The 17,044-nt window shown below is 42.0% G+C and overlaps 2 protein-coding genes across 6 annotated transcripts in view; both read right to left on the reverse strand.

Moving 5' to 3' along the window:
• LOC129718952 (uncharacterized) overlaps window positions 1-13,225 on the reverse strand; it is a 47,923-nt gene extending 34,698 nt beyond the window's left edge. For all 5 annotated transcript variants that reach the window (XR_008727093.1, XM_055670207.1, XM_055670206.1 and 2 more), the window contains exons 1-2: window positions 13,088-13,225; window positions 12,341-12,902 (exon numbers count right to left, since the gene is read on the reverse strand). Coding sequence is in view for 4 of the 5 variants with exons in the window: in XM_055670207.1 (XP_055526182.1) it covers window positions 12,341-12,902 (562 nt within the window). In the remaining variant the exon portion in view is untranslated. The remainder of the gene's footprint in view (window positions 1-12,340; window positions 12,903-13,087) is intronic.
• Window positions 718-6,310, reverse strand: LOC129718951 (uncharacterized). The gene is made up of 2 exons (XM_055670205.1): window positions 1,326-6,310; window positions 718-1,264 (listed from the first exon to the last, which is right to left on the reverse strand). The coding sequence occupies exon 1, from the start codon at window positions 3,575-3,577 to the stop codon at window positions 2,378-2,380; it is 1,200 nt and encodes a 399-aa protein (XP_055526180.1). The 5' UTR covers window positions 3,578-6,310; the 3' UTR covers window positions 718-1,264; window positions 1,326-2,377.
• Window positions 13,226-17,044: the final 3,819 nt, after the last annotated feature.

Below are 17,044 nucleotides of genomic sequence, written 5' to 3' on the forward strand. Positions count from 1 at the left end.
CTATTGTTTCTACTACTACGGCTACTACAACTGCACAGAATTAAGAAGTATGTAATTATCACATTCTAGATGAAAACAGAGCTTGCACAATGTGGTCTGGTCCACGTGTGAAGAGAATTCACCAAAACTATTTGTTCCGACGATAGCTCAACTGGTAAAATAACTAACTTTAAGATGATGATTTTGGCGAGAGAAATGATAACACGTCTGTTGTACGCAAGAATTCATTTTATTCTGCCCTTTGTTTCTTCAGTAGGATGTATAGGATGTTTTTTGGCGTGGTTGCCAGAAAATAAAAATGACGAGCAAATGTGATTTTTGTTCATGTCAATAATTCATTTTCTCCCCGTTGACGCCTATGGCTCAACAGAAGGTAATAAAGCAATTTTTGTGACCGCTCGTTTGTATTCTCCTGTAGTTGTTCGTACTGTTACCACTCTAACGACTTGATCCTCTCCGGGATGAGTATTTATGATTCGTCCCCGCCGCCACTGCTGTGGAGGCAAGTTTTCATCAACCAGTAATACCATTGCACCGATATCGTAACGCTTCACTCCATCGTGCCACTTCTGTCGACTTTGTAGGTGATGTAATACTCTTTGGACCATCTTGTCCAAAAATGTGGCTGCATGAACTGTATATGTTGCCATCTAGTTAAACGTCCAATTTTTTCGTTCGCATACGAAGGTTCAGGTAAAGATAAAGCTGATCTGCCGATCAAAAAATGCGACGGGGTTAATAACGACATATCATTTGGGTCTTCTGACAACGCAAATAAAGGACGAGAATTAAGAATTGATTCCGTTTTAGCCAGAAAGGTATTCATTTCCTCTGTTGTCAATCGTGTCTCACCAATAACTCGTTTCATGTGATATTTTAGCGACTTCACTCCAGCTTCCCAATTTCCACCAAAATGTGGACTTCTTGGTGGAATAAAATGCCACATTATTCCCTTCAAGGCACAAAATTCATCTTATTTCAGACCATGATATTGATTGTTGAAAAACTCTCGTAAAGCTGCTAATTCATGATTTGCTCCAACAAATGATGTCCGTTATCGGAATACACGTGAGAGGGAAGACCTCGGCTGCTCACAAAGCGATGCAAGGCAGCAATAAAATTATCCGTCGATAGGTTTGTAACTAATTCAAAATGCAAGACCTTTACTGCCATGCAAACAAAAACAATAACATACGATTTAAATGTTTTTTTGCTCCGAGTCTCAGGTTTCAACAGAAATGGTCCTGCATAATCCAGACCGACCCTTGAAAAAACAGGTGCAGGATTAACACGGGCTTCTGGAAGATTACCCATATATTGGCTACCAAGAGTAGGACGGTATTTAGCGCAAATTTGACATCGGGAGATGATTCGTTTAATAGACGATTTTTCGCGCAGCGGCCAATAATGTTCACGAACTATAGCTAGTTATCCTCCTTGCCCGACATGATGATTCTCTTCATGTAGTTTCCGGATTATCACTTCCGTAATATGGTGTCTTTCCGGGAGAAGCACTTGATGCTTTCCGTCGTACGGTATAGCGGAATGTTTCGACCGTCCGCCTACTCGAATAAGGCCATCTTGGCCTAAGAAAGGTGCTAAATTCGCCAACCCATGTTTGGTTGATCCTGTGGTTAAATGTTTAAACAAGTCACTAAACACTTCCCTTTGAAGCACATATAATAATGTTCTTTCTCCATTGGCAAGTTCATCAGCACAAATTACAGTGAAGTCACGTTTATGATGCATTACAAAATCAATAAATCTTAAAACATACACCCATGCTCGTTGCAATTTCCGAAAGTTACTCATACGGCCTAATTTGGTTACCGAATTGTCCAAAATGATTGCTAATACTGTTGCCTGTTTCAGCTCAGGTAAATTATCTGTCTCTTCTGTTACATCAGCATGTGGAATTAATTGCTGTAAGTGTTGAGGGCCGCTCCACCATAAATTGTTTGCTAGTAAATCATCTGGAGCAGTACCTCTGGATATAACATCAGCAGGATTGCTTTCAGACCGAATGTATTCCCATTGGTATTCCTGAGTCAGCTCCACAAGTAAGGCTACACGAATTGACACAAATTGGTTAAGTGCTTCTGGGGATTTTTTCAACCAACACAAAACAATGGAGCTATCACTCCACAATCTGACTTCATCAAAATGTACATCCATCGACGTAATTACCTTTTTTGTTAACTCAGCCAATAATTTCGCTCCACACAATTCAAGAAGAGGAATTGTAGATGGTTTTATTGGAGCTACACAAGATTTACTTGCCACCAGGTGTACACTAATTGTACCGTCCGCTATGATGCATCTTGTATAAATCACTGCTCCATAAGCCTTTGTAGACGCATCTGAAAAACCATGCAACTCAATTCGTATCGTGTTGTTTGGAATAATACAGCGTTGCTTTTTTTATCTGGTTTACAACTGGTAGTTGACTTTTAAATCGAATCCACTCCTGGAGCAGATCCCCTCGGAGCTCATCATCCCATTTCAAGCCGAGGCGCCATATTTGTTGCATTATTAGTTTGGTTCTTGTTATTATCGGTCCTGAAAAACATAGAGGGTCGAATAATCGACCGATATCCGATAGCACCATACGTTTCGTGGATGAAGTTATTTCTCTTGACGATGATTCAACATCAAAAGTAAAAAAATCGTCAATGGAATTCCAGATCAGTCCCAAAGCACATACGGTGTTTTCTATTCCAGTTTCTTTAAAACTAATACATTTCTCCTGTAGATCTTCTGGAATTTCATTCAGCACTTTCGGATCGTTTGAGCAAAATTTATGAACTTCAAATCCTCCTCGTTTTAGCAGCGATGATAACGCATTATAAATTCTGATGACTTCTTCAGAAGATCCGCCACCAGTCAAAAAATCATCGATGTAACTGTCATATCGGATAACTTGTTCCGCTAACGAAAAATCTTTACCTTCATCTATCGTCAACTGAATTAGTGCTTTGGTTGCATGGTATGGCGAACTGGCCACTCCATGCGTTACTGTTTTCAGTTCGAATATTTTACGCACACCCTTGTTATCCATCCATATGACTTTCTGAAATTTGCGATCATCCTTGTTTATCCATACTTGTCGGTACATTTTACGTATGTCTGCTGTTAGCACAACCGGATGGGAGCAAAAGCGTAAGATGACTGTCTGCAGATCGTTTTGTACAGTTGGGCCCACACGAACAATGTCATTGAGAGATAATCCAGAGGTTGTTTTTGCTGAGGCATCAAATACCACGCGCATCTTTGTCGTGGAACTCGTTTCTTTGAAAACGGCATGATGTGGTATGAAATAACCCTCTCTATTATCTTGGTCGGACTCTTCCATATGGTCAAGAGATAAATACTCGGCCATGAATGCAAAATAACATTCTCGTTTGACAGCATTTGTCGCTAAAGAAATCAATAATTTATCCAATCGTCGACTAGCCATAGCATACGAATTTCCTAATTGACTCCGGAGTTCATTGAACGGCAAGCGTACCGTATAACGTTCGTTGCACTTTCTTTCATGAGTATTTGCGAAATGATTTTCAACCAATGCTTCAGTCATCTTCGAATCCAAGTTTATATTTTCTATTCCCCAAAACTTCAGCAGCGTTTCGTTCAGTATCTCGTCTTGGCGGTTAAATGGGCATACTGATATTGTTCTAGCTGAGTTTGTAATTGGATTCGATCCAGCAAAAACCCATCCCAATTTCGTCTCTGTCAATGTTGTACTACCATTGCATAACTTTAAACGACCTTGCTCAATCAGATCGAAAAATATTTCGTTACCTATTATAAGATCTATTTCACCAGGCTTATGAAACGATGGATCTGCAACTTAATATTGTTTGGTAAAATCAAAGACTGCTTGTTTACTTCCTTGATTGTTATGTTAGATGTTATCTTCGGAACAATTAGAAAATCAAGAACTGGTGATGTAAAGGAATTTTTGCGAGACATGAATCTTGTGCTGATGAGATATTTAACTCGTGTCTGAATATCATTTAACCCACTGACAGGAAGATCGATTTGCTTTAATTTTATATTCAATTTTGCTGCTAGCTTTTCTGTAACAATGTTGCTGTCTGATCCCGAATCCAACAAAGCGCGAGACTTAATATGAATTCTTTTCCAACGACTAATACTTCCGCTGTGGACAATAGTACTTGACGCGCAGTGGTGCCAATGGACGTGCACATTGCGATTGCAGTTGCTGGTTCGGGTTCTTCATCCGAGTCTTCTGATTTAGAAATTTGCTTAGTTTCAATGGACTCCTTTTGAGCATTAGTGGGATGCAGCATACTATGATGTCTTCGACCACACCCACGGACCTTGCATACTTGATCAGATGGACAGTCGGCGATGCGATGTTTAGAGTTTAAACAATTTAAACACAAGATGGCCTTCATGACGAAAGTTTTGCGTTCCTCAACACTAAGCGCGTAAAATTTCGTGCACTGGTAAAGGAGTGTTCTTCGTTGCAACATGGACAATTCTCTGAAGTCGCCTGAACAAAAGATCGTGAAGATATCGGTAATTTCTGGTTTAATACCTGGCGATGTCTAATTGAAATCTGTGGAGTAAGCTGGTGGGAACGATCAGCTCGTTGTAAAATGCGGCCTTTGTCTTTCAAAAAATCCATGAAACTTTTAAAAACAGGCATCTCACCTAGACTCAACTTTGATTCCCATTGTTCCTGAATTTCTTTATCCATTTTTTTATATAATACGTTTTTTTTTTTTTTTTTCAGGTGAAGGGGAAATTTGCATCCAAACCCCTGAGGTGACCAACCTCAGGGAGTGTGGGGTTGGTTTGAATCAGTGACCGGACCCACTAAAACCCCTTCAGTCTCCAGCCCATAATACTCCCCGGGACCACCGCTAGGTATTGCTTCGGGGAGCGGCTTTTGTGCTCTGTGCACCCTCTTGGTTCTTTAGGTCTTTTTGCTAACTTAGCTAACTAACCTGGAGACTGGCCGTTAGCTAACACTGGCGTGTCGGTGGTCAACCTGTCGCCTGTTTTGCAATTCTAAAACTATTTGAGAGGCGGCTGTACAAACCGCCCTCCAAATGTTTGGGTCTTTACACATCCTCCGAACTAGGTTGTCCGGAGTGGTGTCTGGCCCGCTCACTACCATCATGTCGCTCCGCGCATGCACAAAACGAGGGCACACGAAGAAGACATGCTCAGCAGTCTCTTCCGCATCCGCGCACTCGGGACACATGGGGGACCCCGCATGCCCGAATCTGTGTAGATACTGCCTAAAGCAACCATGGCCTGACAGAATCTGTGTCAGATGGAAGTTCACTTCTCCATGGCGCCTCCCGACCCATCCGGATACATCCGGAATAAGTCGATGCGTCCATCTACCCTTCGTGGAATTGGACCACTCCTGCTGCCATCTGATCATCGAGAATGATCTTCTGGTACCTCGTATGCCCCTTGTGTCACGTTGATCGAAGCATTCTACGTCCTCCTTAATGGCTATGCTGATAGGCAACATGCCGGACAGGACGCAGATTGCGTCGTATGACACAGTTCGATACGCGCTCGCAACCCTCAGGCACATGAGCCTGTAGGTACTTTCCAACTTACTCCGATGTTTACTAGTACCTAGTGCTTTGGACCACACTGGCCCGCCATATCTCAGTATGGACGAAGTCACGCTAGCTAGAAGTTTCCGCTTGCTGCCGTACACTGCTGAGCTATTGGACATCATGCGAGATAATGCTGCAATAGCCATTAAAGCCTTCTTGCAGGCATATTCGACATGGCTCCCGAAGGCGAGCTTGTCATCGATCATCACCCCCAGCAGCTTCAGGGAGCGCTTAGAGGCGATGGTGCAATTCCCGACACTGATCAACGCCTGTTGCTTCGACTTGCGGTTATTGACAACTGAAATCTCCGTCTTATGATGCGCCAGCTCCAGTTTTTTGGAGCGCATCCAGTCCTCGACGACGCTTATAGAGTGCGAAGCCGTCAACTCAACCTCCTCGATCGACTCGCCGTAGACCTCAAGTGTGATGTCGTCCGCAAATCCAACGATCACAACCCCTTGGGGGAGCTTTAGTTTCAGCACTTCATCGTACATGATATTCCACAGTACCGGGCCCAGGATGGAACCTTGTGGAACCCCTGCGGTAATTGGGACACATTTTTGACCCTCGTCTGTGCTGTAAACTAGCACACGATTCTGGAAATAATTTTCCAGAATCCTGTACAAAGACACCGGAATGTCTAGTTTCCGAAGCGAGTGGGCTATGGAATCCCAGCTAACACTATTGAACGCATTTTTCACGTCCAACGTGACGATTGCGCAATAGCGAATGCCCCATCTTTTACGCTGGAGTGCTACCTCTGCTGTTTTGGTGACGGACAGAATAGCATCCACCGTAGACTTGCCTTTTCGGAAGCCGAACTGGTTACTCGACAGACCGTTTGCACATTCGGTGTACCTAACCAGTCTATTGAGAATAACCTTCTCGAGCACCTTACCCGCCGTATCGAGCAGACATATCGGTCTGTATGCCGACGGGTCACCAGGTGGTTTCCCTGTCTTCGGCAATAAGACCAGCTTCTGTCGCTTCCATCTGTCTGGGAATGTACAGTCATCCAGGCACTTCTGCATGACTTCCCGAAATAGTCTGGGGGCCTCTTTGATGGCCTTCTTCACAGCCAGATTCGGAATCCCATCCAATCCCGGTGCCTTGCTCACCTTCAGGGAGTTGGCGATCGCGATGAGTTCCTCATTCGTAACCGTTTCCGCCTCCTCTGCCTCGGCACGGCTAACGCCGTCACTCATATATTGGGTGTTCGGCAGGTTGGCCGACCACCTCTGGTCTGAGTTTGAGATACTGGAACGTCGGTGAAGTGACTCGCCAGCCGGAGGCCAAGGATTTGGCTCGTGGCGTGGAAAGAGTCCCTCTATGATCCGCTCAAGCATCGCTGGTGATTTTTCTGCGGGCGCCATCGCACCCTTAGTCTTGGCCATCACCATCCTATAGGCGTTACCCCACGGGTTAGTGTTGGCACTAGCGCACAGTCTTTCGAAGCACGCACGTTTACTAGCTTTTATTGCTCTCTTAAGCGCCGCTCTTGCGGAACTGAATTCCCCTCGACGATCTTCCCTTTCTTCGTCGGTTCGCGCACGTTGAATCCTTCTTCTCGCTTGAAGACACGCTCTGCGGAGGTCCGCTATCGCGTCGGTCCACCAGTAGACTGGTGGCCTTCCATGCCTAGGCTGGCGGTTCCTAGGCATAGTGGCGTCGCACGCCCGCGAAAGTATGGCAACAAGCTGATCAGCGCTCGGGTTACGAATTCTGCTTGCCTCGTGTTCTAGTCTAATTGCTTCCGCAAATACCTCTTCGTTGAAGTGTGATATCCTCCACCCGCGAGGAGCTGGAGTGTTAATTCTACTCGCCACATGCGGTCTCGTTTTACAGTCTACGCTATAACAGACCGCCAGATGGTCGCTATGAGTGTAGCCATCGTCTACCCTCCAGTTCGTGATCAATCCTGGACTACAGAATGTCACATCGATGATCGACTCCGCGCCGTTTCTACTTAAGGTGCTCTTCAAGCCGACGTTGGCCAGATCTATGTTGAGCTTCGCCAAAGCCTCCAACAAGATCCGGCCTCTCTGGTTTGTGCGTCGACTTCCCCACTCAGTTGCCCATGCGTTGAAGTCGCCCGCCACTACCAACGGTGATAGACCGATCAGCTCCCCGGTGGCTCGGTCGATCATCCTTGCGAACTGCTCGGTAGACCAACGAGGCGGAGCATAGCAGCTGCAGTAGTACACTCCGTTCACCTTGGCAACCGCGTATCCTTCGTTTGAAGTTGACACTATCTCTTGAACCGGGAACCTGCTCGTCGTCCATATTGCCGCCATACCGGACCCGTCCGAAATCCAGTTACCGTTTCCGGAAGGAATTCGGTAGGGGTCCGAGATTATGGCGATGTCCGACAACGACTCAGTGACTGCTTGGTATAGCAGTTGCTGAGCCGCGAAGCAGTGGTTCAAATTTAGCTGTGTCACTCTCACGCCCGTGGCTTGCTAGTCGGCTTACCGGCCGTGCACCTCGGGCCTCCCATTATGTGCTTTGCGTCACGCTTCCCGGCGCACGCCAAGCACTTCGGGGGCTCTCCGCAGTCTTTGCTTTTGTGGCCTGCAGCACCACACCGCCTGCATAGTGAGCTCCTGTCAGGCCCCTTGCAGCTAAAGGACTTGTGTCCTTGCTCGAAGCATCGAAAGCAGACCTCCGGCGGCTGCTTATATAATACGTTTACAAAGATTAATTCGGATAATCCCTCTACAGGGTATCCATGGCCTTTCAATGCTTCGGTGTGCTTGGTGCATGTCTCGACTAAACTGGTGATAGATTTACCACGATTGTCTCTGCTGATTTTCGGTTGAAAATAGCATCGATATGAGTGTCCATTATCAATCTTTTGTCTTCGTAAGCATCTTGCAGGATCTTCCAAGCCATCTCATAATTGTTATTGTTGACTACATCATGATCTATTTTCTCTTTGGCATCGCCTGTCAAACAATTCCTTAAATGCAGTATCTTCATTGCCGGAGACTCACTGGAATATTTCGACATTGGGCTCATGAATAGATTTTTGAAACTAAACCAATTTTCAGGGTTTCCGTCGAACGTCGGAAAGGGTGCGTGCAATTGCGGTGTTTGTGTTTGCACGTACACTGGCGGTTGCGATATGGCAAGTTGATTCTGATTTGGTTCTACAGATATGGCCTCTATGTTTGTTTGTAAACAAATGTAAAGTTTATTGTGCAATTCCTCGAAAGTAGCATATTCTTTTCGGAGCTCAACACGTTCATCCTTACTTATCAAAGCAGATATATCGGCATAATTTTTATCATATTCATTTGAACAGCGTTGTAATGATTCCAAGTGGAGACGTAGTAAATGAATGTTGAGATTTTGTGTTCGTAAGGACTCGTTCATCCGCAGCAGCTTATCAACAAGCATTTCACGCCGATCGAAAAGCACTTCTAATTTTTTTTCCATTTTACATCTATCTTCTCTCTTTTCGCTGTTTTTTGTTCAGCAATAGATTCCACTGTATCGTCCTTTCTCGCACTACTCTCACCCGTTAGCGTATCTAGAATATTTCGACGAGACACTTCCGAAATGCTTTCACGTGGTGTTTCTGACATTTATGAATCTTTTCTTCTCTAACTGTTAATATCAAAAATTGCGACTTTTGTTCCACGCAAACAAAAACTATCCGTTTGTTCAGGTATGTCCAATATCGCGACTGCCGATTTTCGTGCCACGGGCACTAGGCTTTAAAGTACAGCCTCGAACTAACCACAAGCTACTCGATCGCACAAAATCATTCAAATTATCACTGATATCCGGGAGAACGGACCAAAATGTTCCGACGATAGCTCAACTGGTAAAATAACTAACTTTAAGATGATGATTTTGGCGAGAGAAATGATAACACGTCTGTTGTACGCAAGAATTCATTTTATTCTGCCCTTTGTTTCTTCAGTAGGATGTATAGGATGTTTTTTGGCGTGGTTGCCAGAAAATAAAAATGACGAGCAAATGTGATTTTTGTTCATGTCAATAATTCACTATTAGCAATCAATATTGTCATGAATCCTCCCCACATAGGAGACTGCCGAGATCAGAGTAGGAAGGCTATAACATAGGTATCTGACTCTCATGATCTCCCTTAGCTCCCATCCGCCACCCGCAAGCACGCGCCCTTGGGCTGTCAAAGCTGAAACTCTATCTTGAAGGGTTCTGTAAAGCTATAAGAACCCAAGATTGGAGCTCAACCACCAAGCCCATGGGAATAGTGACTTTTTAGTGACTAGGCTCAAAATAGTGACAAAGTCATTAAAAAGTGACTCTGCACTAGCCCTGTATAGGGTTTGTAGACAGTAATCACTGCGTTTGTGGCGATGGCTACCAAGACATCGAGCATGTTGTTTGGTCGTGTGCCGAATTCTGTGGTGTTAGATCCGAACTCATTGATTCCCTCCGGGCCCGAGAAAAACAATTGAAGGTTCCCATTGGAGTCATTCTGGGAAGCGGTGATCTCCAGTACATGACACAACTGTACTGTTATTTGAAAAATGCTGACATTAAAATTTAAAATTCTTTCGTCTATTTATCAGAATACCCGTATACGACGCTGGAGACACGAACACGAAGAGCCTACATCTATGTTTGAAAAACAAAAAGAACACTAGTCGAAACCAGGAGGCTCTTGTGGCTGTCAAACTCCATTCATTTTCCATCTACCACTCATTGATTCTGGTACCATCGTTTTTGGTACCCACTTTTTGGTTAGTTTGCTCTAAAACAAGTGAAATAGAGTAAACGTCCCATTTTGTCGGTAGATTTATTCTCGAGTAAATGTCGTTTTAGATTGAAAAAAACAAGAGCTCAACATTTGTTTTCAGTACAATGTGCACTTTCAATGAATAAGATAAGTTTTGTAAGCATTTGAAATAAAATATTACCGCCGTGATGAATTTATGATTGGTAGGCAAAACGTTGACGTTTATAGACCCCTGGTCGAAACACTAATAGATCATATAGGGGAACAACGGGCAAGACGGTCACCCTGAGGAAATCATTCATTATTCTGCTCAAAACACAACATTTCAACCAACGATATTCATAATATTCGACACTGACTAGTGCTTTTCATAAAATAATGCAAACTTTTCCTTTTTAGAGTGATTTTATATTAGTTTTCACTAAAATAAAAACAGTCTCGAAAAACCACTATTTCACAACGTGCATATGAAACGGACAGACTGGGCTGGTAAGACAGACCTATGAAAGACTATAGCAGATTTCTTTTCTATACGGGACGACGCGCTGCGCAAAAAAGCACATGTTTGAAGCTTACCGTCGGCTGCGCCGATGGAATCATTCACATCATTTACATGTAGTATATTTACAGCTATTAACAATGTTTTTAATGATTATTTTTGTTTCAAATGAGAGTTAATGACTTCAGGTCTCATATCGCATGCTAAGAATGCTGAAAAAAGAATAATAAATGGTGCTATTGTCGTTTTCTCAGACTGCCCATTTTGCTAACACAACATCTGACCGTCTTACCCAAGAGGCAAACATTTCTTTGGATGGATGTGATTTTCAAAAAAATAATATTTTCACTAAACTATCTTCACCCACGTGTTTCAAATATGCTCAATTATTCCAATGTCATTGAAAACTATATTTTTCTGAAGTTTTACCGAAGCAGAAGCTTAAATTCGACACGGCCAAAACTACATCACATTGCTTTGCTGTTGAGGGTGATCTTATTTTGATCATTTCTCAAATAACTAACTATTGTTTCAATCTATATAATATCTCAAAACTCCCAGGATCCTGTTGGTATGTAACTGGCATAACTGATTTGTATTAATTTCAATGGTTTATATAGAAATGAGCAACGGTCCATCTTGCTCGCCCTGTCCGTGTTGCCCGTTGTTCCCCTATCTTAATTAGTTTTAAGCAAGAATTGTATCTCCCCTCCTCTCACCTTTAATCCCCACTAGCTCGTAGTGGGCCACGAGAAATAAAAAAAGTGCCTCCCTCCTTTTCCTGCTAATCTAGAATTAATAAAAAGTGTACTTGGCTCAGTTAAACATAAAATTGTATCGTGCCGTGACAAATAAACCATTTTAAATCTAAAAAAAAGTATTTTTTCTTATTTTTTTTTGTTCTACGGTTGATAATTTTTTTCTAGGACAAAAATATTGTTTACAACTCTGTCGCATTCATCATGCCAATCCAACAAACTGGGCTTGCGGCTTTAATTTTTTAAAAAAATGTGATTTTTTTCTCATTGGTTTGTTTAGCTATACCAATGTTTATCACCTGAAACATCTGCGTTGTTAATATCGTTGACGTTTTTTTAATCACGAAATAAAACTGCGCTAAATTCATTGAATGATAGTTCGCCCATGTTTTATTTGAAAATCGAAGAACGATATAAAATTTTTGAAAATCAAGCTTTTCAAGGTGAATACCTATAGAGTCAGAAATCCGTAAATAGCTAAACAACTCACTTTTTTTCTCGTGCAATTTTTTGTAAAAATATAAAATGATAATCTGCAACTTTGCCGAAGACGTTGGGGGCCATCCACGTACCACGTGGGGGTGGGGGTAATAATCGTTAAAAATCTGTCCACGTGGTATGTGGATGGCCCATCTGTGGAAAGTATTAGCAAATCCAAAACTGACAAAAAATATGAGTAATAAATATGGGACATTTTTCATGGCATTGCTGTAACGCGACGAATATATGTATTACATTTACGTACTTTGATAGGCTATACTGTCCTGTGGTATATAATTCTGAATATTGTCGACATTTCGAGTCATTGCTTTGTATTCTTTTGCTTCTTGCTCACACCGAAGCTTGATACACCGCGCTTCTAATTCCGGGTTACGCTCTATAATTTCATTCTTTGGAAGTGCTATTTTACAATCCCGTATCAGCTCATGTAAATAAGGCAACTCGTTATTCTGTTTTCGTAATTGAGTAACTACTCGTTGTAACCATTTGAGATCGTTTAGCACTAAAACTTCAAAACCAAAAACTTGTAGCTCTCTATCATTTAGATTATTTGATCGCTCTTTCAGATAAGCAGTCTTAAAGGTCAAAGATTCTTTCCCCATGATTTTTTTTTCATTTGGCTTCTGCTGATACGAGCTGAAGTTCTGCACTTCAACTGGTTTTTCATTTATTTTTGACATGTCATAAACGAAGTCGCGAATCGATTCAGAATGAAGTGGATCACGACAGATATAAGTTTTAATGAAGTTTATTAATTTCGCTGAAGGAACAATTTTCATCGTGGTTTCATTTATTGGAAGAGCCATCTGAAATTGTTTAAGCGATTTAAAGTTTGTTTTCAAGTGGTACCGATATTATTTGAACCAAATAAAAAAATTATTGCTCTTAAAACTACTGTGTTGTCTTATTGGTATTGGAAGAGTAATAAAAGTTAGTGTTTGGTCCAATGATTTTTTTAATACAAATAAGTTGAACTATATGATACACTTACCTGATTTGTTCAGAAATAGCAATTTTGTAACAAATGTTGGCGAGAATCAGCAGTTTTTTATGATCAGATATATATTTTGAACGTCAGACTCATGGGACTCATGTGACCTAGTATCTAGTAATGGGAAACTTATCGATACTAATCGATAAATGTCAGACATCGATAATATCGTTATTTTTGACATTAACGATAATTATCGACATTCGCGTTGATGCCCGCTAAAAAATTTTGACAGATGGTATTATACGCATGTATCAACTAAATCGGGTGTTTGTGCAATCGACATATTGATCAGTCAATTTCGTCAAACCACGTATGTTGACTATTTTTGTCACCTGATTTCTTGGATAAAAAAATGAGTTCTCGTTAGATGTGAATTTAATCCGTTATAAGATCGCTTTATTATATAAAGTAAAATCATATGATATTTTTTGAGTTGATTTGTAAGCAAACGAAATAGGATTTCGTAGTGTTTTTCAAAATGGTTCCGGGAGTAGAAGCAGCATAAGATTTTTCGTCGGATAATTCTATATATTTCATGTAAGTAAAAACACATTCTTGAGTATTTTACAACTACTCACAGTTGCATGAATCGTTTATGTAACTTCTTCAATCATTAACAGATGATAGCATCGGTTTTTTAACTTTCAGACAAATTTCCTGTTGCACTTCTACATTTCGTAAGATTTATTTTGTCTTTCATCTCAGGTAAGAGAATTTATTATATAAAGATAATGAGTAAGATTGTGATTTATGTTGGAACATCTATTTCTTAGATTACGTAGTTTGTGCAAGCAACCAAGCCTAGCATTTTAGTAACGTAGTCTTTTCATCTTCCCTTACATTGTCATTCGTTGTTACATCTAATAAAACGAGTTTTCTACGAAATGAAAAGTTTCCGTATAAATTATTATCAGATATCACGCGTATTACTCTAGCTTATCCCGGAATCGTTAAACTCAAACAGGTTACGGGACCCGCACGAAAATGGCAGAAGAAAATGCCGAAAGATTCGGAATCAAGCAGTTTGGAGGTACAGGTTATGCTGAGTGGAGCTACCGAGTGGAAATTGTGCTTGACGAGAAAGGCTTACTTGACCATGTGAAGGAGGCACAGGCGGAGCCAGCTGCTTGGAAGCGAGATGATAAAAAAGCAAAAGGCTTGATCATACGCTGTATTCATGACGATCTACTGGACATGACCCGCGACTGTGCTACTGCCTTTGATGTGTGGGATATTTTAAAAAGTACATTCAATCGGTCCAGTGTAGCAAAACGCTTGTTGCTAAAGACGGAACTAGTTAACCTCAAACTTCGTGATGCCGAAACACTGCAGCCTTTTTTTATGCGCTACGATAGAATTATCCGGGAGTTGCGTGAGGCTGGGAAAAAGTCCGACGAAATTGATAAAGTGGTTCGACTACTGATGCTGATGCCAGAGATATATCGACCGGTGATATCTGCGATGCTAACCTTGAACGAAGACGCATTGACTTTGACAAAGGTGAAATCACTTTTACTGGAGGAGGAACTTCGTCTAAGCGGCAAATTTACGAATGAATTATCGGTTGAAACAGGGACATCTGCGATGAATACACAAGCACGAAGGCAGTTCCAATTCCGACAAAAACAAAAGAGAAGATGCTACAGCTGTGGATCCGACCAGCATTTGCAGGCGGCTTGTCCTAAAAAGCAGTATAATAATCCGGATGGACAGGCAGCTGTTGTCAAAAGTGTTGAACGAGGTTTTGCAATGGCCGCTCAGAATGACAACCCGCGCGAGGCAAACGAGGTTTGGTTAATTCTCGATTCAGGATGTTCCGAACATTTGGTAAACGACGAATCCTTACTCTCTGGTGTAGGTAAACTAAAGTCACCGTTTCAAATGGAAGGTGTGAAAATGTGTGGTACTGTTGGTGGATACATTTCAGGGCACCTTATAGCGGATGGAGAAGAGGTAGTAAGAGTGACTCTACATGACGTGATTTACGTGCCGGAGTGCAGAGATAATTTGTTGTCAGTACAAAAGCTTGTTGAACGCGGTAACACGGTTGTCTTTGATAAATATGGTGCGCGTATTTCTAAAGACGGCGAAGTGTTTGCACGTGCACACGTGAAGAACGGCGTTTATTGGCTCAAAATTAAAGTTGAAAGGCTATCATCTGCGATTGCTGCTACATCAGAAGGGGACGTCAACGCCATATGGCATCGGCGCCTTGGACATCTGAACATGAAGAGTGTCCATTCGTTGGTTAATAAAGGCATGGTTTCTGGTGTTGATGACGCCATATCGGAAGAACTAGTTTTTTGTGAGGAGTGCGCGCGTGCTAAACAAACAAAAGCACACATCGGTGGTACACGAACCAGGGCTACTAAACCGCTTGAACTGGTGCACAGTGACGTATGCGGTCCGATCACTCCAACTACCTACGATGGATATAAATATTTCATCACTTTTACTGATGACCTGACACACATGGTTGTTGTTGATTTGATGAAGACGAAAGATGAAACCCTATCAAAGTTGAAGCAATTTTATGCTATGGCTACAACACACTTCGACGCTAAAATAAAACGTATTGGATGCGACAATGGAGGTGAATACTGCAGTCGAGAATTGAAATCGTTTTGCGTAGCAATGGGTATATCGTTAGAATTTGTACCACCGTACACACCAGAACTTAACGGTGTAGCTGAACGAATCAACCGCACATTGTGTGAAAAAACTCGTGCAATGCTGATCGATGCAGGGTTAAACAAAAGACTATGGGGTGAGGCACTTAACACTGCTGTATATCTTACTAACCGTAGCCCAACTAGCGCAATACTGGGAAAAACACCATTTGAAGCGTGGTTCTCAAAAAAGCCTGACTTATCAAATCTTAAGCTCTTCGGATGTCAGGCATTCGCAACAATTCCGGGAAATAAGAGGAAGAAACTCGATGACCGTGCAGTGGAGTGTATATTTCTTGGTTACGGAGTGAATTGTTGGAGGCTGTGGGATACGGTTAAACAAAAGATTGTTTGTTCTCGAAGTGTCAAGTTCAATGAATTAAAAAAATGCGCTAAGAAAAAGAATAATGTAAGCGAGGCAGAGTATATTATAGTAAATGCCAATGTAAATGATTTTGAAGGAAGTGGTGAATGTCAAGAAGAAGAAGAAGAATTCATTTCAGTAGGAAACATGTCGGATGATGATATCGATGATTTTGCAGAAGACATACGGCAATCAGAGGAGGATCCATTGGAAGCTCAACATATTACAGGACGAAATCGTCAACCGCCTGCTTGGATGAGAACGGGTGAATATGACCTTTCTGCGAACGTTGTAATGGCCTTAGAATGTTTTCTGTCGGATGCACCGGAGTCTTATCAGGACATCTTTGGTCGAGAAGATGAAATTCAGTGGCTTCAAGCTGTTGAGTCCGAGATGGAAGCGCTGAAACGAAATGAGACGTGGATGGTTGTGAAAAATCCTGGAACAGTGAAGGTGATTAGTTCAAAGTGGTTGTTTAAACGCAAAGCTGCAGATAACGGCAAAACGGAACAGTTTAAAGCTCGGCTAGTGGCACGTGGTTTTCTACAAAAACGCGGAGTAGATTTTGAGGAGTCGTATGCGCCAGTTGCCCGCCTCCCTACAATTCGACTTGTGTTGGCTCTTGGCGTGAAAAATGGGTATTGTTTTCGGCATCTTGATGTTTAACCTGCTTTTTTGAATGGTGTTTTAAAAGAAGACGTGTACATGCACCCACCAGATGGAATGGAACTGACGACGGGATATGTTTTGAAATTGCGTCGCTCTTTGTACGGCTTAACACAGAGCCCAAAATGTTGGAACGATCGATTTCACAGTTTTATGATTTGTCTGGGTTTTCGACAATCATCAGCCGATGTTTGTTTATATTACAGAAGCTGTGGAGATCACGTTATTTATTTGGTTATATACGTAGACGATATG

Source organism: Wyeomyia smithii, chromosome 1 (assembly GCF_029784165.1).
Source record: "Wyeomyia smithii strain HCP4-BCI-WySm-NY-G18 chromosome 1, ASM2978416v1, whole genome shotgun sequence".
NCBI lineage: Eukaryota > Metazoa > Arthropoda > Insecta > Diptera > Culicidae > Wyeomyia > Wyeomyia smithii.

Excerpts from the sequence above, each read along its gene's own strand:
- LOC129718951 (XM_055670205.1), bottom strand. The coding sequence starts at position 3,577 with ATGACTGAAGCATTGGTTGAAAATCATTTCGCAAATACTCATGAAAGA.